Source organism: Pistacia vera, unplaced genomic scaffold (assembly GCF_008641045.1).
Source record: "Pistacia vera cultivar Batoury unplaced genomic scaffold, PisVer_v2 Contig343, whole genome shotgun sequence".
Lineage (NCBI taxonomy): Eukaryota > Viridiplantae > Streptophyta > Magnoliopsida > Sapindales > Anacardiaceae > Pistacia > Pistacia vera.
Window position 1 is genome coordinate 2,370,765 of NW_022196161.1, and position 23,955 is coordinate 2,394,719.

Here is a 23,955-nt window from a genome sequence, read left to right on the forward strand (position 1 = left end):
TTATAAGCTTAAAAAGCATGCACTGTGAAGATCCTAATGGATACACTTTTTAACACTAATGTATGCATGGTTTGTATAACAGCCGTAATTTGACCTAGTATCAATTGTCATGACTCAAAGAATCGATACCAACCCCCATTGGGTCGACTTCTATACCACTCACAATCACAAGCTATATGTTTTACAATGGAATTTAAAATGACTTGAGAATCTTGCAAAAACAAATATATTCGTGCGTGCGTGCATGGCTGGCTCCTTTTTAATTGCTTTTTGTACTACTTTACTTTTCAGTTACATTTAATATGGTGCGCATTTTAAGAGACTATAAAAAATAAGATTAGTGAAGCGACACGCCGCGGTTCCACTATCCATGTAGCCAACCATGCACGCACGCACGCGCAAGTACTTATTTGCAAGATTCCTAATTCCTTTGTAATTAGAGGGAGAAGATCATGAATGTCGGTTGAGGGAAGGTCATTCGATCCGAACAAATAAAGTAAAACATATAGCTTGTGATTGTGAGTGGCATATTCGAGCCCATGCGGGTTGGTGGGTGTGGATAATATATAAAGACAAAATTCAATAAAATCAATGGCCAAGTCAAAAGAACCACACCCACCAACACCCAAAGGATTACTTGCACCCTACTTCACTTATCACATCACCTTAATTATAGCCACTCAACATAAGAACAAAAACCAAACACTTAGGACTGTTTCAACTTCAGCAAAAGACTTAATTACCCTTATTTAATAAAGACTTTGAATTACTCTAAAATTAATGTTTATTAAGTACAATGTTTCATTAATCGTTTACGTAATCAATTAATTATTTGACATGATTTCTGCTTCTTATTCTTCTTCTTTTTTTCAGTTACTTCTTTCAAAATTATTTTAGAGGTATAATATATGGGAGGTATGACAAATACTGCATTCCGGCAATCCCAATCTTAAATAGATGTGGATAACTGGATATTGAACTCCTTGTGAATATGATGTAAGTTGAAAAATTCTTCTTTGGGTGCAGTATGACTCAATCCATAACACGTCTCAATTGTCCATTTAAGTTGAACATTAAGAGTTTTTGACTCAATAGACGATGCTATTTATACTTCACTAAATTTTTCTCTAAAGCGTACGTCTCATTAAAACTTAACCTTCGTTCTCTAATATAAAACCTTTTAATTTGGTAATCAAATAAAAAGAAAATTAGATTGTTTTCCAATACTATAAAAAGAAAATTCAATTTCTTCAAATCATTCTCACCCAACAGTGATAAGAAACTGTGCTAAATTTTTGAAAATCATAAGATGTATCTAGCTAGGTATTGCAACGAGCTTTGTGCAACTGATTGGGACTTCTCCTTTGTAGATTTAGTTAGCTTTTTGGCAAGGAGTCTAGCTAAATCCGTTAGTCTTGACTCTATGTATTCTTTGCTCATTAAGGAAGAACTAAACGTGAGAGGCAGAGATTAGGCTAGTGATTAGCGAAAATGCTATAGTGAAGGCTTTAGGTTTTAAGATTTCCAGTCAGTAGTGTTCGATTGAAAGAAACAAGCATGGCAGAAGTGAGCACTATCAGTTGAAGGACTTTAAGAAAGCAAAAGGAGAGCTCTACAGCCTATTCTAAATATCTTGAGGTTGTGATGGATTGCCCAATGGACCCAACTCAAGTACCGTAATGCTTCTGAGTTTTGTCTACCCATGGGGGCTTATATAATAAGGCTTCTGTTCTAGGCTCGCAACTAAGACCCAAAATTTCATAGAGCTTTGCCAGCAGAGCCTCCTTGACCATTAAAAACAAATTAAGAACCTCTGAAGTATGGGAAAAGTAGTATTATCATTCATCAAATCAAAAAATTTGTTATTCATAGTGATGGAATGTGAGCTTTTGAAACCATTTAAACGATTAAACCGTTATAAGCTTATAAATAGTAGATAAAACATTTGTGTAGTTAGACTAGTATATGGAAGACCTAATGATAAGCCCAACTGAACATAAATAAATTAGATGAAGAAATTTACTTTGAATTATGAACCAATGCTTCAACTCTTCTGTAATTAAATTTGGCAAAAATTTCTGGTCACACTATAAATTGACCTCATATATTGCAACCCACGCTCAAACAGGATACTTTGCAGCGTAGACAACATGAAGAATAAAACAAGTTAAAAATATGAGAGGAGAAATTCTAGACACAGTACTTATAATGTATTTAAGTAAAAGCCTCTTTGATATATAACAAAAACCCAAACCTACTTTTTAAATAGGAAATAAAACATCTAGTGCTCAATTTCTTAAGCCTAAAGTAATGGAAGTAATTCCACTAAATATTCCATAACTCCATAACTTTCTACACCATAACTTGGTGGCTCCACTAACATGAAAATAGGAAATTGACTCCATGACTCCACTAACATAAAAATAGGAATTAATTAAGCATCACATTTCTTCACTTCCCCTTGATGCGAAACCAAATACGCCAAGTAGATTCTTGAATTTCACGAACTTGGAGTAAGGGAGAGCTTTGATAAAACCATCAGCAACTTGTTTAGTGGTTGGGCAATACTTCATCACAATATCTCATTCTGCAGCAACATCTCTGATGAAGTGGTGATGAAGTTCAATGTGTTCAGTTCTCCCATGGAAAACCAGATTTTTTGTCATTGAAATAGTTGTCTTGTGGTCACAATAAATCTTTGTGGGATGCTATTGATCTTGTTGTATATCAACAAGAATTCTCTTCATCCAAATAGCTTGACAAACAGCTGCAGTTGCAATGATATACTCTGCTTCCATTAATGATAGTGTTGTGGTAGCTTGCTTCTTCGAACTCCATGAAACAGCACCTTAACCAAGACTGAAAATATAGCCACTTGTGCTTCTTAAACCATCTACAAAACAAGCTCAATCACTATTAGTAAAACCAACTAATTTAAAATCAGAATTTTGTTTATACCAAATGACATAGTCTGTAGTTGCACAGATGTAACGAAGGATCCGTTTGGCCGCTCTAAGATGATGCTTCGAAGGATTGTGCATGAATCTAGAGACTAAACTGACATGAAACAGAATATCCGAATGAGTGTGAGTCAAATACATCAACCCACCAATAATGCTTCTAAACCACTTATCATCAACTTTTGTTGTCCATCATTCATGATCAGATTCTCACAAGTATTCATAGGTGTAGCGGCAACTTTGCAATTCAGCATACTAAATTTCTTAAGCAGGTCTACAACATACTTTTCTTGTGAAATAAAAATGCCATACTCTGTTTGTTGAATTTAAAGACCAAGAAAATAATACAGCAGCACCAATCAGTCATATCAAACGCATGCATCATGCTTTCTTTACATTCTTTAATAAGAATATTAGTAGAACTAGTGTATATAATGTCATCCACATAAACACAAACAATAAGCATATCATTACCGCTCACCTTCAAATACAAGGTAGACTCGTTGTCACTTCAAAGAAAACCATTTTACTGGAGATAGGAATCAAGTCTGCCACACCAAGCTCTTAGTGCTAGCTTGAGACCATAGCAAGCCTTCTTCAACTTATAAACTTTCTCTTCATTGACAGCAATAACAAAACCTTGTGGTAGATTTACATACACATTCATTCAAAACACCTTTCAAAAATGCATATTTGATATCAAACTAATAAACTCATTGGACTTGCTAATGCCACAATAATTCTCACAGTTTCAAATCTAACAACCGGAGAAAACGTATCAAAATAATCAACCTCATACTGTTGTATGTACCCTTTGACAACCAGCCTTGCCTTGCATTTCTGCACACTCCCATCAGCATGATACTTCACCTTGTAGACCCACTTCACGCCAATAGCATTCTTCCCCTGTGGCAAATCCATGAGCTCCCATGGGTTGTTTCTTTCAATGGCCGACATTTCCTCCTTCATGGATTTCTCCCAATCTTCATTTCCAGCAACGTCATCATAACTTGTGGGCTCTACAACAATAAGAGAATATGTAGATGTATAAATATCTCTCAAGGACTGAAACTTCCTTAGAGGAGTTTCACTGTCAGGGGATGACTGGCCACCACTGCTCTCAAACTCTGAAGGAGTAGAGAAGGATTGATTCAGGGTTGTCAGGTTCCATATTGGAGACGATCGAGGTGACACCGCCCGATTCTAGCAACACTTTCATAAGGGGCAAGTGTTGATTTTGTTCATTGTTCCACTACCACCTGCTACTTTCATCAAACACAACATCTCTACAAATGATTAACTTCTTTGTGACAAACGATTACCTTTTGTTTCATCTCTGTACCCCACAAAAATATATTTTTCACTCTTCTTATCCATCTTAACACGATCACTTGAGTCAATTAAAGCATATGCAACACAACCAAAAATTTTCAGACCACTTACATTGGGCTTAATCTTTCACCATGCCTCTTAAGGTGTCTTATTCCTCACTACCTTGGTTGAAGAAATGTTGAGAAGATGAACTAATGTAGCTACTACTTCAGCCTAGAAATCATTAGGTAGCTTCTTCTCAATCACCAAACTTCATGCCATTTCTACTATTGTCAATTTTTCCTCTCGACAATGCCATTTTGCTCTAGAGTTTTCCTCACTATCAGTTGCCTACGAATACCCATTTCTTTGCAAAACAGAGTGAACTCATCCGATAAAAAATCTCCCCCTCTGTCTGTTTTGAGAGTTGTGATTGCACAACCACTTCGTTTTTCTGCAAAAGCCTTGAACTCCTCAAACTTTTCAAATGCCTATAATTTCTTACCAAGAAAAAACACTCAACTCATACGAGAGAAATCGTCAGTAAACGAAAGAAAAAATTTAACTTTTTCTTTTGTGCACTCACCTGAGAGCAATCACCAAGCAAAATATAAAACATCCATTAATTAAAAGACAATAACACTTTGGGAGGATTTTGAGGTGAGATAATGCAAGATATGGGACACACATTTAAATTTTAAAAGAAATAGAACAGCATTGTCAAATAACAAATCAAGTGAAAAAGAAGCATGTCTTTCAGTTCAAAACCCAATGTGCTTGTAGTTTCCTCAATTAATTACTTACAGGGTTTCTCATGGTTGGTTTTCCAAGTATAAGACAATTACCAGACACCAAATAATAACCCCACATACCTGGAAGCTGCCATCAGCAATGCAAGCAATTACGCGCTTCTCAGGCGCAACCTGTGCATACCCAAGAGTTGCACCAACTGACCATCCAATTGATCCATATCGCATTTGGAACTCATACCCGCAAAACCATATTCAAATTATACCTTCAAATTTATAAACCTTGCTAGGCGCTAGAAAAATCATCAATAATTAATCTTTTGCTCACCCGCATCCTCTAGGCAATTTAAGTTTTTGGCAGTTGAACCAAGAGTCCCCTGTCTCAACAATCACAGCAGTTTCACTAGACAGCATCTTCTGTATATGCTGGAACAGAACATTCACCCTCAGTGCCTCTTTAGGTTCACACTTCAGAGGAACCCCTTCAGGAACATAAATCCTGTGGTAATTGTCATAAGCAGTAGTGTTGAGCTTGACCCACTTTGAAAGTGCTTTCAGGAAATCCTTCATCAGAACACACCCAAATGCAGGCCCATTCGCAATAACAAGACGGTCAGGCTAGAGAATGATTGCCTTCTCTTTCTTAAGAAGAAGAGAGTATCCAACAGACCTATAGTCATTAAATATAGGTTCCGCAAACAAATAAGCATCTGCAGATTCCACAATTTCAGCACAAAAAGCAGTGCTCACTGTACCCCAGTAAGTTCCAATAAAATGGGGATGATGCTCTGGCACTGGCCCTTGCACCGAAGGCATCAATGCAAGGGCATAACCACAAGCATCAGCAAGCTCAACAAAAGCATCACAAGCCTTGCTAACTCTAAGCTTAGGTCCACCAACCAACACTGATTTCACTGCTTGTTCAAGAATTCTGCTGTTGCCTCAACTGCAGCCTCAAGCCCATTTTATTACTCAATCTGCTCACCCACAATATAAATAAATATTAAGTCACAAAGAAACATTCTCATCAACCGACCATATTTTTTAAGGCTTAAAATAAGCCATGACTTAAGTCTTAAAAGATTACTTAGAAGAAAGTGCAAATGGAACTGGCTCCCGGCTGAAAGAAGGATGAGGAATCGCAGGCAAGTTACAACTGATACGGATAAAAACAAGATTGCTTTCTTTCAAAGAAGTTGATATTGCAGTATTTATCAATTCATGTGCATCTTCCAAGTTATTCACCACAGCCTACCAAAGAAACATACATCAAAGCTATCATCATTTATCAAGCTAATTCACTCATCAACAAGAACTTCCAAAACCCATGAACACAGTATTCAAGCTCAACGCAAAAAATAAATAAATAAATCCAACATCTCAAATTCACTTAAAGGTATCTTTTCTTTTTATATTATAAGAGAGACTACTTTTTCATATTATTAATCAACAAAGAAAACAATTATTATAATTTAGGATCATACCTGAAAGCAAGTAACAATCTGGAAGCATCTGAGTTCTTGGCGAAAACCAGGCAACCCAATAGTGTGATGAAGGATCCTGTTTGTTCCATAATCATTTGAGTTTGGCCCTCTAACCGTACAAACCAGAGGCAAAATTTCACTGTAAGCGCCAACAATTGCATTGAGCACGCTAAGACCACCGACGGTGAAAGTAACCACACACGCACCGACAGCTCGCGACCGCGCGTACCCATCTGTGGCATACCCAGCATTCAGTTCGTTACAGCAGCCGATCTAGTTAAGCCCGGGCTCAGCGATTAAATGGTCAAGAAGAATCAAGTTAAAGTCACCGGGGATAGAGAACACGTCGGTGACACCAACTTGAACGAGTCGGCGAGCGAGGTGGCGACCCAGAGTGGACTCGGACGGGTTGACTATTGAGGACAGTGAGATGAAGCAGAGCTTTGGATGGTTGAAACAGTCCCATTTGATGGGCATGCCAAGTCATTACAGGAAAGCTTTAGGCGTCGAGTGAAGTGATCCAATCTATGCGTGACTGTATCCATAACGGCAGCGGCCAATAAATTATGTTTAAAAAGGCTAAGTCCCTGTGCAAACGCACATTCGATTAAACCATTAATATATTGTCATATTTGTGCTGGACAAGCCTATTGATCAATAATGGATAGATTCAATTTTGGAAAAAATTTGTGCATTCAGCAATCTCTAATTTATTTATTCAATATTTTATATATTAATATGTGGATTTTAAGATGTGATTGCAATGAAATTATATTGAATTTTGTGATTCAATCTTTAAGATTTCATGCATTAATTTGTCTTTATGTTTTTGCATTATTCTAACACTATGACCCGGGGTTGTGTTGTGGGCCGAAATTATGAAAGACGGAGTAATTTTTATTTAGAATAAAAGCATAGCGGCTGAGTCCATAGAGAGATTTTGTAACATACATAAATGAGCAAGCTTAAACAAGGAATAACATGCACGAGACTTAAATGAACAGTACATGACCTTAATGTATATGTACATGTTTATGCTTTTGGTTCTGCACTTTTGTTAACGCGTGGGCCGTGCCCGGGTGTTGTGGGTCGGGAATTATATCCTGGATCAGAATTTCCACCATTAAATTTAAGGCTATGATCTGCTTCGAGTTTGGATTCGACATCTTCTTCCTGTTTCGCATGTTTATCGCCAACCACACCAGGAATGTTACCTGGTGGTGTAGGTCGAAAACCATCCTGGTATACTGTTGCAGAAGCACCAAAACTCATGGGTGGGAATATTTCCTTTTCCCCTATCATACTCACAGTGTTTTCAGCAGTAGGAATGTCAACAGTAGGTTTTGTTGTCTTCAAATCTTCTTTGAGCCCTGCAGCATTCTGTTCCAAACTGATGCCTTGGTTGCCTGGCTTTGCTGTTTCTTCTTTCTCCCTGTACTTTAACTGCCTTCCTTCAGCCCAAAGAATGGCATGGCTGCAGGCAATTAAAGCGACAAAAATAACAAACTTGTTCATGGATCCGCTCGCTGAAGAATGGAAGAGCGATAAGGAGGTATGATGACAAGCTCTCGTCTCTTAAGGTATTTATAGGGTAAACTGCATGCACTGTGAAGATCCTAAACGCTATTAGTCGTCATTTCATTAATTATAAATAATTAAATAATTATACGGACCATATCAATTTGGATGGTTTATGTGTAACTAACATATAAAAGGTCTTTGCATATAAATAATTGGATCTTTTGAAGATCTTTCACCATAGTTTGCAATGTCCATTCGTCTTATACTTTACCAGTTTACCTTCTACTTTTAGCTATATCATTTATTAACAATAATTGTTCTATGTTTGTAATGTATTGTTTATATACGTAGGATATGCTTAGGGATAAAGCTTCAAATCAGCATAATTCTTTGAGCATTTCTCTTTTCTCAACTCATTTAATATTTTTTTTCAAATTAATTACTTATATCTTTATTGCTTATACTTGTTTATAATTTATGTGGTTGGTTGTAAAAGTTTTATTCCACATTTATTTTCATTGATTCCTATATATTCACCCCCCATAATTTGTGTGGTTGAGAAATTAAGTTTTACTCCACATCTGCTATATTTGGGCCATTGTTTAAAGTTATGCTTCATATATAATGATAATTGTGAAATGAACATGAAACTAACTGACTTTAGTGATGAAAGCAGATATATATTTATATGCATGTCAATATATTGTTAAGTACTTCTAGTAAATTAAGTCTCTCTCGAACTCGAACTATTAGTAATGATCTGAATAGGCAACTTGGATGATGATGGCAAGAAAACTGTTAAATTTTAGTCCTCATCCACTAAGGCAACTTGGATATGTTCATTATTAATGTTGCATTTAGGAGTTTTTCCATAGAGCATTTCGATGGTGGCAGGGATATACCTAGCTACCTTCTCATAGCTTACCAACCGTCTATGTAAGGAAATAAATTAAATAGATTACGTACCGCCCTTAAAAACTTCGAACAACATAAAGCAAAAGTTGAGCACATTGAAAGGTCAAGGATATTTAGCTTCAAGACAAACTGGAAATTGGTCTTTGGCGTCATGACAATTGATACTCGGTCAAATTACGGTTGTTATACAAACCATACATTACTATCAAAAAGTGTATCCATTATATTTGTCAAAAAGTGTATCCATTACAGGGATTGGACAAATTTGAAGCGTTGGGGATACATTGAATTTCTTGGCAGAAAATCAAAACGAGGACAAGAAAAGCAAAGGTTAGCTTAATTTGAGCCTTAGAAATAAGCTTTAACAGCTGAGCAAAGTAACTTGCTAGAGACAGAGAAAGAGAAAACTTTTATAGAGATAAAAGAACCCACGCCACACAAGATCAGTATCACAATTCACAAGTCCTAACAAGGGGGAATCACTTTTTGTTTTAAAAAATTAATCAAGATACATCACTTTGATGTCATGCATGCCATGATTAGATTCTTACATCCATGCACGAAATATCTTATTATGGGTTCATATTGACATGCACTCAACGCACTATGTATTTTAAATTTACAAGATCACATCTCCTGCTGTTTTTATTAACAATTACATGTTTTGAGTGCTAAATACACAGTCAAGGAAGTAGGGAGGACTTCGATTTATGGGGACAAATTCATACAATAATACAATTTATTCTGAACAGCAATAACTAATAAAAATTAAGCTGTTGATACTCATTATTTATATATATATTTTTTGAAGTACTTATCGGAAAACGGTTCTGAATTCTACTATCTACAAATACAATTCTGTTCCAGTGTTGTGCTCGACATATAGAATTTTTTTTTTTTGAAAAGCAGCATCCTTGTGAACTTTAATAAAATGGGTATTAAAAATTATGTAATATGGTTTTTAAAGGATATGATTTAGTTTATGGTTTTAAATATCAATTATTTTTTTGTATGGATGTCTGATTTGCAGCTTTACGAATGGTTTTTAATGGGAGCACTTTTTGATAGTAACGATTGTTTTTTATAACAGCCGGAATTTGACTGAATACAGTAATAACGAATGGATACCATAATTTTGACTGAATACAATAATCACGCAAACTACAAATACTATTGACTTAAACTACAAAAGAATATGCTTTGTAAAGATTTTTCTTGAATATTCTATTGCTCTTCTCTACGTTTCTTTACTAAATGTTAAATGTTTTTTTTTTTTCTGTCAGTGCTCACCTTTTCAACCATAACACTAGTTTATGTGCCAAATCTACCATCGACCATGTCATTGAAAATGAATTAAGAAAATGTTGCAAAAAATATCGGGTGTGCATGGTTGGCTCGTCAAGGTTTGGAACCCACGCCAGGCCCCAGTTTCCCTGCTACTAATCCTATAAATATAAGCAAATAATATTAGTCAAGCCTGTAGTACATTAGATTGGTTTACTTTTAATGCTATGAGCTAAAAGTAATCGTTTGGTTTAGACTTCACTTAAAGAAAGAAATAATATATTATAATTATAGGATGTTCTAGCAATGGGAACACTTTTTGATAGTAACGAATGGTTTTTATAACAGCCGGAAATATTTGACTGAATACAATAATAACGAATGGTTTTTAGAGGGCTTGCTGAAGAAACGAAGAGCTATAAGGAGGTATGATGACAAGTTCTCGTCTCTTAAGGTATTTATAGGGTGTGTGTGCACTGTGTGTGCACGGTTGGCTCCTCGAGATTTGGAACCCCACCCCAGCACCTCCATCCCACTAATCTTATAAACATTAAACTAATTAGGCAATAAGCAATTGTGAAGAATCAAGGCGAGTTTAATTAATTTAAATTAGTGTTAATATCAGCACATTAACTCAGCTGTTTCAAATATTGAACATTTTGGTTCATTGATTTTATTCACTTTTATCTCTATAATCCCTACTATATTTTTAAGAACACCAAATAAAATCATAATTAAATAAAAGTTTTATTCCACATTTATTTTCATTGATTTTTATTCACAAACTTCAAACAACATAAAGCAACAGTTGAGCACATTGAAAGGTCAAGGATATTTAGCTTCAAGAAATACTGTAAGTTGGTCTCACATTCTATAGAATGTTAAGGAATGATATAATTAACTAAATTTAGAAGTTAGAATATAAGAATGGACATATATGCCTTGTGAATTTGAGTGGCATAGTCGACCCCATGGGACTTGGTGGCTGTGGTTCTTTGAGTCATGACTCATGACAATTGATACTCGGTCAAATTACGGTTGTTATACAAACCATACATTACTGTCAAAAAGTGTATCCATTACAGGGATTTGACAAATTTGAAGCTTTGGGGATACATTTGAATTTCTTGGAGGACAAGAAAAGCAAAGGTTAGCTTAATTTGAGCCTTGGAAATAGGCTTTAACAACTCTCGCTAGAGACAGAGAAAGAGAAAACTCTGATAGAGATAAAAGAACCCACGCCACACAAGATCAGTATCACAATTCACAAGTCTTAAAAAGTGGGAACCACTTTTTGTTTTAAAAAATTAATCACTTTGATGTCATGAATGCCATTATTAGATTCCTTCATTTGGATGGATGTCTGATTTGCAGCTTTTCGAAGAATGGGAGCACTTTTTGATTGTAATGAATGGTTTTTATAACAGCCGGAATTTGACTGAATACAATAACAACGAATGGATACCTTAATTTGACTGAATACAATAGTCACTCAAACTACAAATACTACTTGACTGAAACTACAAAAAGATATATGCTTTTTAAAGGATTTTTCTTGAATATTCTATTGCTCTTCTCTACTTTTCTTTACTATATGTTAAATGTTTTTTTTTTTTCCTGTCAGTGCTCAGCTTTCCAACCATAACACTAGTTTATGTGCCAAATCTGCCATTGACCATGTCATTGAAAATGAATTTAGAAAATGTTGCAAAAAATCTCGGGTGTGCATGGTTGGCTCCTCAAGGTTTGGAACCCACGCCAAGCCCCAGTTTCCCTGTTGCTAATCTTATTGTTGATGAGTGATTTTAACACCAATTAATCGACACGTACGTAACGTTGATTGATCAAGGGACACACGTGATTATGGAGAGAATGTAGAATAAATGCAATGAGAGCTTTTTAAAGTGGTTCGGATGCTAAGGTAGTGAATCCTACGTCCACTGATTTGTATTAGTATAGTGGGTCAGGTCGCAACAGTGGACTGACTTACAAATGATTAGGAAAAGTAAATACAAAATTTGCAAGAGAGAGAGTTCAAGTGTAAAATGGTCGAATCCCCTTAATGAAGGGGTCTTCCTCTTTTTATAACGAGATGAATGCATGTAATCATCATTAAATCTATGGGTTGGTGTGAATGTCAGGACATAATCCGGCTTTACGTCACATTGCCCACGTCCCAAGCTGATTTCATGCGATTTGGAGCAGAGAAATGGACACGTGGGAGCTCCACAGCATCTGGCAGGCCTGACGTGCGCTTACCGTTCTAACAGGAGCAAGTCACACTTCATCACGTGACTTCCCACGTCAGCCCTTGATTTCCCAGGCATAACACTTATAAATATAAGCAAATAATATTAGTCAAGCCTGTAGTGCATTAGATTGGTTTACTTTTAATGCTATGAGCTAGATAGTGACTGTTGGTACACAAATATTCTTTTGATTCCAACCGCCCAAAACAGTATTCCAACACAGTAAATTTTCTACTGTGTTGTATTGAGCATTTTAATTTAGGAGTCTACATATATGCTAATTTGGAAAGAATAGAAGGCCAAATATTTGTTAATGGAAGACTGTAATGAAAATAATCAAGTTGAAATTATTTAAAAAGAAAAAAGAAAAAGAAAGAAACATTAGGAGCTTTGCTCAATAGATGGTGAAATTATACTTCAGTTGGGGGCAATAAACCTATTTCTCCCTCACCGGCTCATCCCTTTACTAAATGTTAAATTTTTTATTTTTTTTTAATTCTGTCGGTGCTCAACTTTCCAACCATAAACACTAGTTTATGTGCTAAATCAATTATCATTTTTGTATGGATGTCTGATTTAGACTTCACTTAAATAAAGAAATAATATATTTTAACTATATTTTATTCTAGCAATGGGAACACTTTTTGATAGTAACGAATGGTTTTTATAACAGCCGGAATTTGACTGAATGCGATAATAACTGTAGAAGCAAAAATCTACATGTACGGAAAGGGGGACTGATCTCATGAGGTTGAAGTCACTAGCAATATGTGCACCTACACATGTAAGGAAACAAGCGTAAAGCGAACGGGAAACACTGGGATGGTATTTGCCATAGGCACTCAGACGCTCAAGTCAGCAAGGCTGAGAGAGGCTAGTTTAGTGAGGGTTAGGGTGAGAGAAGGTTACCAGAAGTCTAGTCGGAGACTGTGACTATGGCTGTATTATGGAGTTCTCAAGAGCGAGAACTCAAGGGTCTGAAGGTGCAATGTGTTCGTGCCTTGTGAGAAGGTTGTCCTATGTTTAAATAGTGACTACAGTCTTCAAATATGGGTCGGACTTGGAGTCCTTGTAGTTATGACTTTGTGGAAGAGTGGAGCCTTTTGTTCTCTTACCTAAGTAGGAAAGTAAGTCCCAGCGTGGTTAGGATACGGGCCTTAGACGAATTAGGACCGTGATTGACTTCCTTATTAGAGTTCAAATAGTACTGTAGTTCATAGGCGACTGTAGGCTCCAAGTTGATAGTGAATCCAGAAGGTGTTCTAGGACCAGAAGGCTTGGATCTAGATGGTGAGGAGTTGGGAAAACAAACTGAATCGGGCCTTATCTGTAGAACTTTGTTATGGGCCCCATCAGGATTGGGCTTGAGCTTTCAGCTTTGCTAGAGGTGTCTTTCATTTTGGGCCCTATTTGGGCCGAGGACATTTTTTAGCCCTAACAATAACGAATGGTTTTTAGAGGGTGTTAAAGTTATTTGAATCGTACATTTATATATGGATTATCTAAACTTGGAATGGAATCATGAAAATTATGTTAGGTTATTAATGGACCACTTCTCCACAACAATTTTGATCAACCACTTGGAATCTGAGTTTTGATTAGTTAATTAATCAGTAATATATACGTATAAAGCTTTCAGAATTCAGAAGGGGAAGTGCCAACAAGATCAGGATATGATACAGAAAAATTAAAAGCTTTATACCTATATATTAATTGGAAATATATACGTATAAAGCTTCATGAAGAAGGAAGCCAACCGACTCTTCAAAGGAGACATGCCCATTAAGGATGCAAGTTGCTCTCCGCGTCAACTCACACAAGAATTACTTCACTCACAAACTAATTGATATAGTGTCACATGTCAAACTGTACGTGAATTATTTCATATGTCACCCTCAAAACACTATCAATAAAGGGTTCTCACCGAAACCAAAGAGATATCTTCATCTCTTTTACTACAAGAACCCTACAATAATAGTCTTTCTAGAATATATACTCCCTGTAAACTCATCAATAAAATAACAGTGGACGTAAAAATTATTCTGTGCATCCAAATTACTTTAAAAATCATTTTTTGTCTATTCGTTCTATTATCCTTACACACTTACTGCTTTGCACATCATTTAATTTACACATGAATCACACTGAATCCATGGGTTTAACATCATATTTGTTATTTCACAATCTTTCATAAATCTTTTGCGCAAACTTCCCAAAGGCTTGCATACCTCTAGTTTGTGAAAAAAAAACCGCATCAACAGTAAGCAATAATGGAAACACTTTTTTACAGCAATCAATGGTTTGTATAAGATGGTCATTATTCATAAAAGACTCTTGAATGGAGCATATTAAACTTTTCATACTCGATAATGGTTTTTATTTTTGAAAATTTTCAAAAACATAGATTTATTTATAATAGTCAAAAGTCTCCTTAGGTCTCAATTACAAGACTGTTTCCCCTAGAACTATAACCTCCACGAGAATTATGAGTAATGCTACAGTTATCGAAGTAGTGCATCGAATTTGTACACCGAATGACGTGACAAAATCCTGACAATTGATTATTATTAAGTTAAAATTAATCAACGGTCAGGATTTTATCACGTTATTCGATGCATAAATTTAGTATACTACCATCGGTGGCTGTATAATTTTCCCGAGAATTATACCCACTGTCACAGGGGACCTTATAGTAAAATTCGATGAACTATTCTTTATTTTATTAAAACAGAAAATGAATTATGAATTTCAACATATATATTGTCCCTTTACGTTGACCAGGCTGTAACTTTTGCCTATACAGTTGGTCCATATTTTAGGCCCAGCCCATTTAGGACCGTAGACGAACGCCCAGTAGCGAGCTGGCGGCAATCCTGCTATAAGACCTATCGAAGCTTGTAGAGAACGTTTCGGCATGGTTTGCAGTTTGCATTTTCTAATTACTGACCCACATGAACTCCCAATCGCTGATTAAGAATGGATATGGATGTTGACGATACTTGTAAAGCCGGAGGTATGCTATTTCTGCTAGTTTTTTATTAAAAAAAATTTTGTTTAATGACCAAATCATGAGTTTATATTCTTTTCTTAACGTATAATGCGTGTAATGAAAGGCGAAGGAGAGAAGGGGAAACCAATTGTGGTGCTATTAGTGGGCGCCCCAGGAAGCGGCAAGTCCACCTTCTGCGACCAAGTCTTGCGTTCCTCAGCTCGGCCCTGGGTCCGCATTTGTCAGGTCTCATCATTTTTTTCTCCAATTATTTGTATCGTACTTATTTGATAAAATGCTTCACTGAGCTTCATGTTTCTTAGTATTGGAATGGCTATGTAAAAAAAAAACAATCCTGTTCAATGTACTGCTTCTTCTACATATTCAACTGCCAGCAGGAAAAAGGACTGAGTAATAGTTAGGACTCACTAAACAAATCGATACAAGTGTTGTTTTTGAGGGTGAGCACAAAACAATTGGGACATTTGTTGCAAGTCGTTTTCTTCGTTTCATTATTGAAGCTATATAAGAATGTGTATTGGTAATCAAATGATTTTGTCCTTGATTTAACGTTCAGAAAGAAGTGGTGCAGAATTCTAGTGCGCTTGATTGTTACAATGAGCAAATGTGTAGTATTTGAAATTTCCTTAATGGTTGGTTATATTTTGTTTTATATGTATTGTAGGATACAATTAATAACGGCAAATCTGGAACGAAGGTCCAGTGCCTAAAGAATGCAGCCCGTGCATTGAAGGAGGGAAAAAGTGTATTTATTGACAGATGCAACTTGGAAAGAGAACAACGTGTGGATTTTATGAGGCTTGGAGCTCTTCAAGTAGAGATGCATGCTGTGGTCCTTGATCTTCCTGCCAAACTTTGTGTATCTCGATCTGTTAAACGGACTGACCATGAAGGGAATTTGCAAGGTGGAAAAGCTGCAGCAGTTGTGAATAGTATGTTACGGAAGAAAGAACTGCCTAAGTTGAGTGAAGGGTTTTCTCGAATTGTGTTTTGCCAGAATGAGAGTGATGTTCAAGCTGCTCTTGATACATACATTGGGCTTGGTGCTTTGGATACCCTTCCACATGGTTGTTTTGGCCAAAAGAATCCAGATGCCAAAGTTCAACTTGGTATAATGAAGTTCTTGAAGAAAGTAGATGTTCCTTCTAATGCCAGATCCAATGCAAGTAGAGGTCAGGATTCTGCACCTCCTGAATCTACTGAGGTAAAGAATCCCATCTGTGAAGGACGAGAAAACATTTCTTCATTATCAGATACTGCAGGTGAGGAGGGAAAGATAAGTGATGACCTGGTAGTGGACTCTGTCAACCAGAATAGTTCTTTAAATGATGTTCCCACTCTGGCATTTCCATCTATTTCAACATCTGATTTCCAATTCAACCATGAAAAGGCCTCTGACATAATTATTGAGAAAGTTGAGGAGTTTCTATATAAGCTTGGAAATGCTCGGCTTGTATTAGTGGACTTGACTCATGGATCAAAGATTTTATCTTTGGTTAGGGCTAAAGCTGCACAAAAAAACATTAACCCCAAAAATTTCTTCACATTTGTAGGAGATATAACTCGACTTCATTCCAGAGGAGGTTTACACTGTAATGTAATCGCTAATGCTGCCAACTGGTAAGCTTGTATGATTTGTCTCATGCGCATAGAGTTCAGTAGGGGTTAAATGAATGGCTTGAAATATCAAACTTGGGAAACTCTTTTGAAAGCCTGTTTTGTCTGTTTAAAGTTCTTGATGTCTTTCTACTGGAATGCATACATGGGATAACCTTTTACTCCCTTTTGGCCTTTGAAGATTTTCACCTTAAGCCTGTGATTGTCACATTAAGAAGATTAACTCACAGATCACCATGTGCAGGCGGCTGAAACCTGGAGGTGGAGGCGTGAATGCTGCTATCTTCAGTGCTGCAGGTCCTGCCCTGGAGGTTGCAACCAAGGAACAGGCTAAATCTCTTTCCCCTGGGAATGCGGTGGTTGTCCCACTCTCTTCAGCATCTCCCTTGCATAGTAGTGAAGGGGTGACCCATGTTATACATGTTCTTGGACCTAATATGAACCCAAATAGACCAAATTGTCTTGATGGTGACTATCTTAAAGGCTGCAAAATTCTTCGAATGGCTTACACATCACTTTTTGAAGGTTTTCTATCGGTAGTAAGGTCCCAAGAAAAGTTACCCAAGGGAAGCATTGAAAAAATTGGGTCAAAGCCTTCAGTCTTACTAGGTCACTCTAAAGATGCCCCTAAAATTTTTTCTTTAAAAAGTGATCAAAAGATAAAAAGAGATGGTGTATATGAACATGAAAGAAGCAAGAAGTGCAAGGGGTCTCAAAATGAAGTAGGATCCGATATTAATGTTTCTAGGGCTGGAAAGGTAAATGCCAACAATGACAATACTGGTGGAAGTAATTCTAAGGTCTGGGCCTCCTGGGCTCAAGCTCTTTACAACATTGCCATGCATCCTGAAAAGCATAAGGATGATCTGCTTGAGATAACAGACGATTTTGTTGTACTAAATGATCTTTATCCGAAGGTACATGTGTCGTGTCATCTCCCCCTTTCCTAATATGCTCAAGTTGAAGTAAAAATAACATATGGGTATCTTATTCTCTTTTACAGGCAAAAAAACACATTTTGGTGCTGGCACGATGTGATGGTCTTGATCACTTGGCAGATGTCAGTAAAGAACATCTTCAACTCTTAAAAATGATGCATGCTATGGGTTTGAAGTGGGCCGAGAAGTTCTTGCTTGAAGATGCATCACTGGTCTTCCGCCTCGGATATCACTCGGTATATGATAATTGTTTTCTTCCTTTGCATTTTCCTTTTTGTCCTTTCTCAACTCCTCATGCTTTCCTCGACATTAACGTAGCTTTGGTTGACTTAAATGCAAATATCTTTTTGGGACCAAATTTGGTTCTGAATGTAGTAATTTGGTTGTGGAAGTAGATCTCTCGCCAGGACTTCATGTGGTATTGGGCCCTTGACGTGGTTGGGATGCAACATAGGAGTAAAATGGATCTAGAACTGAAAGAACTCAGAAATTAGAGGCAATACCAATTGAAGGTCAAATTATGCAGTTGACTAATTACCGGAGCTAGGAGTCATGTCTTTGTCAAGAGAACTTGGTTTAGATGTGAAGATCTGTTGTTGCCGTGATTTAAAATATTGATTTTTTTTAATATTGAGAATCATTACTGCTAGTTGTTTAAGTATTTTAGAAACTGTAGCTTTGACTTCCAATTTCCATATTGTTTTTCCTTTTTTTCTCTGGTCTATTTGGTTAATTGTTTCCATCTCATTTCCTGCAGAAATGTTCAGCGGCACAGCTCTCAATTTAGGTATAGATTAACGGAAATTATAATTTTCTAACAGGCATTTTCGACTCTCTATTGCAGGTTCCATCTATGCGCCAACTACACCTACATGTTATTAGCCAGGATTTTGATTCTAAACATCTTAAGAATAAGAAGCACTGGAACACTTTCACTACTGCATTTTTCCGCGATTCAGTTGATGTAATCGAGGAAATCAGTAACCATGGGAAAGCAACACTAATGGATGAAGAGAGCGTGTTGTTAATGGAATTGCGCTGCCATCGATGTAGAAGTGCACACCCCAACATACCCAGGCTTAAATCGCATATTACCAATTGTCGAGCGCCCTTCCCTGCCAACCTACTTCAAAATGGCCGGCTTGTGCTTGCACCAAGTGACACCTAGATCTTTATAAATCATATTTTGTCAAAATCTATGGTGCATAGTGTCTGGTTAGTGTAAGATTTTTGGTTGCCCATGGGACACTGTTAATGAAACTTTTGTATAGATGTCAGTATATGCTAAACCAGTTTTTGCCCTGATCATGGAGTTGTTGCTAGTAATGGGATCCAAAAGCAATTGCTGTCGCTCTATTTACAAAGTTGGAATCTTGTTAATATTAAATTAATTTTCTATATGATTCTCTTGTTATATTGTAACTTATGAATTGAGCTGATTTATATGCTGGAGTTATAATCGGGGTAGGACCATTCTTTTTTGTTCTTCCACATGATATGTCAAAACAGCAGGAGACAAGTCGCATCCTCTTTACAATTCTGCCCACTGTAAAGATCTGATTGTTTCGCATATGGTGAGAGTTATATCTTGAATGATTATGAAAGCTCTGCAACAGTATGTTGGACCATTTTTGGTGGACTTAAAGACACGTGTTCTCTTGAAGAAAAAAATAAATAAAAGAGGGATATGCCGACCTTTTTTTTCCAAATGATATTTGTGTTCGTTTTCACACTTTGATATCGACTTGTCTTCTGTTCCAAACTGTCATGAGTTCACTATTTTAATAGCATTTGTCCTTTATTTAATATTTTTGTGGACGACTTGTCGTGCGTTCTCATGTCACCCTTCTACCTTTTACCGCCATTTAATACAGTTATATTTTCTTTCTAGATTATTAAATGAATTGACCCCAAAGAAGGATCGTTACAAGGGTCCAGAAGTATAACGAAGTTCCCATGAACCCAGAGACGAATCTTTTAATGGAAGTTATTCTCCAGAAGAATAATTAAGTTCGTGCTCTTTGCATCTGAACTTAGAATGTTATGGAATGCAACTCTACAAAAGTCATAACTATAGTAGACCAATTTTTTTTAATGACACTAGTATGTTTAATTAAGTATCTCAATTTAAAATTATCAACTGAATAAGAGTTTATATTGACATACAAGACCGTATTAATCAATCAGCATAAATATCTGTTTCTGTGGAAGGCAATGCAAGCATGCCAACACTGCAGTGAGAGCTCCGCCGCCAATTGGAACTTTCTTCACGTGTGAGACCCACTTGTCTTCTACCAGCAAATTTTTCCATCTATCAGTATTTTTTATTTAGATTTAGGTAAGGCCAGAATGGGGGCCACGATCTTGAAGTTTCGAAAAGTAGGTTAAAGAAAACGTGAAGCATCTTTCATTAATGTCAAAATTTTTTCCTATCAGTCCATGAATGTGTTGATTTTGGCATTTTGCAGAAGAAGACTAGATAAATGAAGAACAAATGATTCAGTACTTTGATTAAAAAGAAATATACCCGCAAAAACAACAGCACCTGGCAAATGAAGTAAACCGTTCACGAAACTAAAACTCAAGTAACACATAAGGTACCACTCAACTAATTAGGACTGGTGGGTAATAGTATTCACTTGGCTATACAAGCACAATTCTACTGCGGGTTTGGTGGGCGGCTGTTGGCGGCCGAGACCCTGGAACCCCATTCCAACAACTCTTTGCTGGTATCATCCCTGTGAACAATTATCTCAATGAAGCACAAGCAATCCTTCTTTGGTCCAGTTGCCTCCTTTATTGCTTCAATCAACTCCTCCTCACAGCGGACCTGCAACAACAAATTCAACAAAAAGGTTTTAGAATCATTGCGTTGATTTTCCATTGGCCCTGATGGAAGAAAGCCAATGCAGTAATGTTGACCAACTAACCTTTTTTGTCCAGCACTTGCCCTCGCCATTGTGGATTGCATCAACCAATCCAGTGTAGTTCCAGTTCTTTATCACATTGTAAGGTCCATCATGAATCTCAACTTCAATGGTATAACCACCATTGTTAATCAGGAAGATGATAGTCTTCTGCCCACATCGCAGCATTGTTGATACATCTTGTGCAGTCACCTGAGAGCAATCACCAAGCAAAATATAAAATATCCATGAATTAAAAGATAATAACACGTTGGAAGGATCTTGAGGTGAGATGATGCAAGATATGGCATGAAGAGCTACCACCACTTCACCTTCTTCGTATTCAACTTGACAGATTACACAACGATCGATACCCGATTTGCTGTCGAATGAACCTTTGCTTGGATGCAAACATTTCGATATTTCATTTAATGATAGACCTCTTTTTTCTTCTCCGATGAATTCTCCCAACGCGATCAACTCTTCGTATGTTAATTCGTCTACATCGATATCATCTTCTTCTTCTTCTTCATCTTCATCCATTGCATCATCAGCCTCGGAGTTGCTATCTTGTCCCTCCAGGAACTCTAGTTCAGCTTCGAACTCATTATGCCCTTCCAAGTATTCGTAATTATTTTCGAAAGTTTCTTCTTCATCGGTTTGATCATCGACGTCGCTACTCTCACTTTCGATGGTGGTGAGCATTGTGGAAGCCCTCTCTTGTTCTTGTAACGCCATTGCAATGGCGAAATCCGTGCTGACTTGATTGAGTTCGGCGAAGGGAACCCTGCTTCTCGCCGTTTGTTTTCGCTCTTCGTCATGATTATTTGCCATTGTTAGATTGATAATGGAGAATATTATTGATGATATGTTGAAATTATACAGAGTGCAATACTTACGTACAAATTCGTCATTAATCATATATGAGGACTATGTTTAAGGTTTCTTAAAAGAAAAGTAACGTTAAAAACAAGAAATGGAAAACCATCTCTAACTAGTATACTACAATAAGCCTATATTCCTAATGTAAAATGGGCAACTTTCATGTAAATATTGCAGAGGAAAAACAATTCTCTACGTTACAATATACCTTATCCAAGAACTGGAACTACCCATTTTTGTATCTACCTCATCATTGCCTCAACTCTAGGCAATTCCTTTTCTGCATAATTTCTGCTTCATTCATAGTAGCTTTTCGATTCACTTAGGCCTCTTTGGTAGATTATTTGGAAAACAATTGGTTGTGTTTGTTTCACTATTTTTTTCTATCCTATTTCTATCCTACTCAAAATACAATACATGTTTGTTTTGTTATCTCAAAATCCAATTCTATTTTATTTAACTTTTTAAACCCTTAGGTTTGTTAATTTAGCTAAACACCCCTTACAATAATATTAAAAATTAACAAAAACACCCCCACTTACCCATTAAATGCAGGCAACCGGTCACCACCGCTAGAGGGTGGTCGAAAGTTGTTGTAATGACACATGACCTGCTGGATCTGATCGGTTGTGCGACGATCTGGCCATGGATGACGACTAAATAGGTAATGGTTGACGACCAGATCCATGGCTAGATCGACGCACGACCGGCCAAATCCAACAGGTTGTGCGCCATTAAGATGACTTTCGAGCACCCTCCGGCGATGGCGGCAGACTATCGGCATTTAATGAGTAGGCGGGGGGGAGTGTTTAGCTAAATTAACAAACTTAAAGGGTGTTTTTGTTAATCTTCAAATCGTTTCCTCTTAATAACAACTCAACTCAATTTTTTCAAAAATGCTACTCAAAATAATAATTAAAAAAACAGCCAATATTTTTCTTACAATTGAGTCATTCAAACAGACAAAAATTGCACAAAATTTATGTAAAATAACTATCTTATCCTTTGTTTTTTGTTTGTTTGTAGAATATTTTAAGTTGAGTTGAGTTGGATTAAATCAAATTTTGAAAAATGTGTTTGTAAAATATTTGAAAAGTATATTCAGAGTTTGATAAAATATTGAATAGTTGTTTGGTACATTTTCTGAAAATATTTTAGATTTTGTTTTTTTAACCCTCTATATTTTTCAATTTAGCTAAAAACCCCCCACAATAAAAGTTTAAAAATTAACTAAAGCACCTCAGCCATCCAAGAGGACAGTCAGCCGTCGGCTAAATCCACTATGGATTTGACCGGAAACAGCCAGACCTATAGCCAGAATCTGGCCATCATCAACGGCTGGATCTGGCCGTAGATCTGGTTGTCGGAAATGCCAAGATCAGCACATAGCCTATTAGATCTGGCCGGTCGTACATTGTTTCGCTACAACGACTGATAGTGGTTGCTGGCAGGCCATGGTGGTCTTGGATGGATTAATTTTCAAATTGGAAGGAATTAAAAGTAATTGTTTTTAGTTGAATAAAGTTGAAAAAATGTTTTGAGTTGGATAAAATATGATAATAGAAAATAAGTCCCACCACTTTTCATTTTGAGATGAAAAATCCTATTTGAGTTAGATTAATTTTTGGAATGAATTGACCCAATAAATAAACAAATACATTTTATTTTTTAATCCAAATAGGATAACAAGATAATGATTCAAAATAGTGTAACAAACATAGGCTTATTTTCTGGCTTTGTACTGCAAATTAAAAGACTAGTAATAATTAAAAGATTTATGTAGATTTCCCACGAGCTGCAGTTTAAGATCAAATAAGATGAACTTTTTCACTGAGTGGAGATGGTGGTTACTAAAAAAGTTGTTAAAATAAGGCAACTTCGTGGGAAACCATATATAATGTAAAACGACATTTCGGATGGAATTTGATATTCCAAGGGATCAGATACCACTCTTGCCACACTTTCGGCCAGATTCTCTTGGGGAAAGGAAGCTTCAATGGACTAAATTAAAGCAAACGTTTGTCATAAGGTAGAAATTAGAATTATACCTAACAACTTGCATATTATGAACGCATTCAAAGCAATATTTAATCTACCGTTCCATGTGTTTTGTTTATTGCTTTGAAGTT

General features: G+C 36.5%; 3 protein-coding genes and 1 pseudogene across 4 annotated transcripts; 1 reads left to right on the plus strand and 3 right to left on the minus strand.

Annotated features, from left to right (window-relative positions):
* Positions 1 to 3,659: 3,659 nt before the first annotated feature.
* LOC116138714 lies at positions 3,660 to 7,049 on the minus strand (annotated as a pseudogene).
* Positions 7,050 to 15,357: 8,308 nt separating this feature from the next.
* LOC116138719 (transcription factor bHLH140-like) lies at positions 15,358 to 19,479 on the plus strand. 2 transcript variants are annotated; one of them, XM_031424398.1, is made up of 7 exons: positions 15,358 to 15,486; positions 15,587 to 15,708; positions 16,148 to 16,745; positions 17,037 to 17,103; positions 17,345 to 18,017; positions 18,104 to 18,274; positions 18,883 to 19,479. In XM_031424398.1, exons 1-7 carry the CDS (start codon positions 15,450 to 15,452, stop codon positions 19,204 to 19,206), a joined length of 1,992 nt encoding a protein of 663 aa, XP_031280258.1. In that variant the 5' UTR covers positions 15,358 to 15,449; the 3' UTR covers positions 19,207 to 19,479. The 2 variants fall into 2 exon arrangements, with proteins under 2 accessions (XP_031280258.1, XP_031280257.1); XM_031424397.1 differs by having other exon boundaries at positions 16,148 to 17,103.
* A 1,041-nt stretch (positions 19,480 to 20,520) lies between these two features.
* Positions 20,521 to 21,189, minus strand: LOC116138740 (pyruvate decarboxylase 2). The gene is made up of 2 exons (XM_031424425.1): positions 20,969 to 21,189; positions 20,521 to 20,868 (listed from the first exon to the last, which is right to left on the minus strand). Exons 1-2 carry the CDS (start codon positions 21,131 to 21,133, stop codon positions 20,698 to 20,700), a joined length of 336 nt encoding a protein of 111 aa, XP_031280285.1. The 5' UTR covers positions 21,134 to 21,189; the 3' UTR covers positions 20,521 to 20,697.
* Positions 21,154 to 21,778, minus strand: LOC116138715 (E3 ubiquitin ligase BIG BROTHER-related-like). The gene is made up of 2 exons (XM_031424395.1): positions 21,213 to 21,778; positions 21,154 to 21,157 (listed from the first exon to the last, which is right to left on the minus strand). Exons 1-2 carry the CDS (start codon positions 21,776 to 21,778, stop codon positions 21,154 to 21,156), a joined length of 570 nt encoding a protein of 189 aa, XP_031280255.1.
* Between the last annotated feature and the right edge of the window lie 2,177 nt (positions 21,779 to 23,955).

Coding starts and splice junctions, on each gene's coding strand:
- LOC116138719 (XM_031424397.1), top strand. CDS start 15,450: ATGGATATGGATGTTGACGATACTTGTAAAGCCGGAG. Junction 17,104..17,344: donor ATCGCTAATGCTGCCAACTG/GTAAGCTTGTAT, acceptor CACCATGTGCAG/GCGGCTGAAACCTGGAGGTG. Junction 18,275..18,882: donor TCCGCCTCGGATATCACTCG/GTATATGATAAT, acceptor TCTCTATTGCAG/GTTCCATCTATGCGCCAACT.
- LOC116138740 (XM_031424425.1), bottom strand. CDS start 21,133: ATGCTGCGATGTGGGCAGAAGACTATCATCTTCCTGATTAACAATGGT. Junction 20,869..20,968: donor GCAAGTGCTGGACAAAAAAG/GTTAGTTGGTCA, acceptor TTGTTGTTGCAG/GTCCGCTGTGAGGAGGAGTT.
- LOC116138715 (XM_031424395.1), bottom strand. CDS start 21,778: ATGGCAAATAATCATGACGAAGAGCGAAAACAAACGGCGAGAAGCAGG.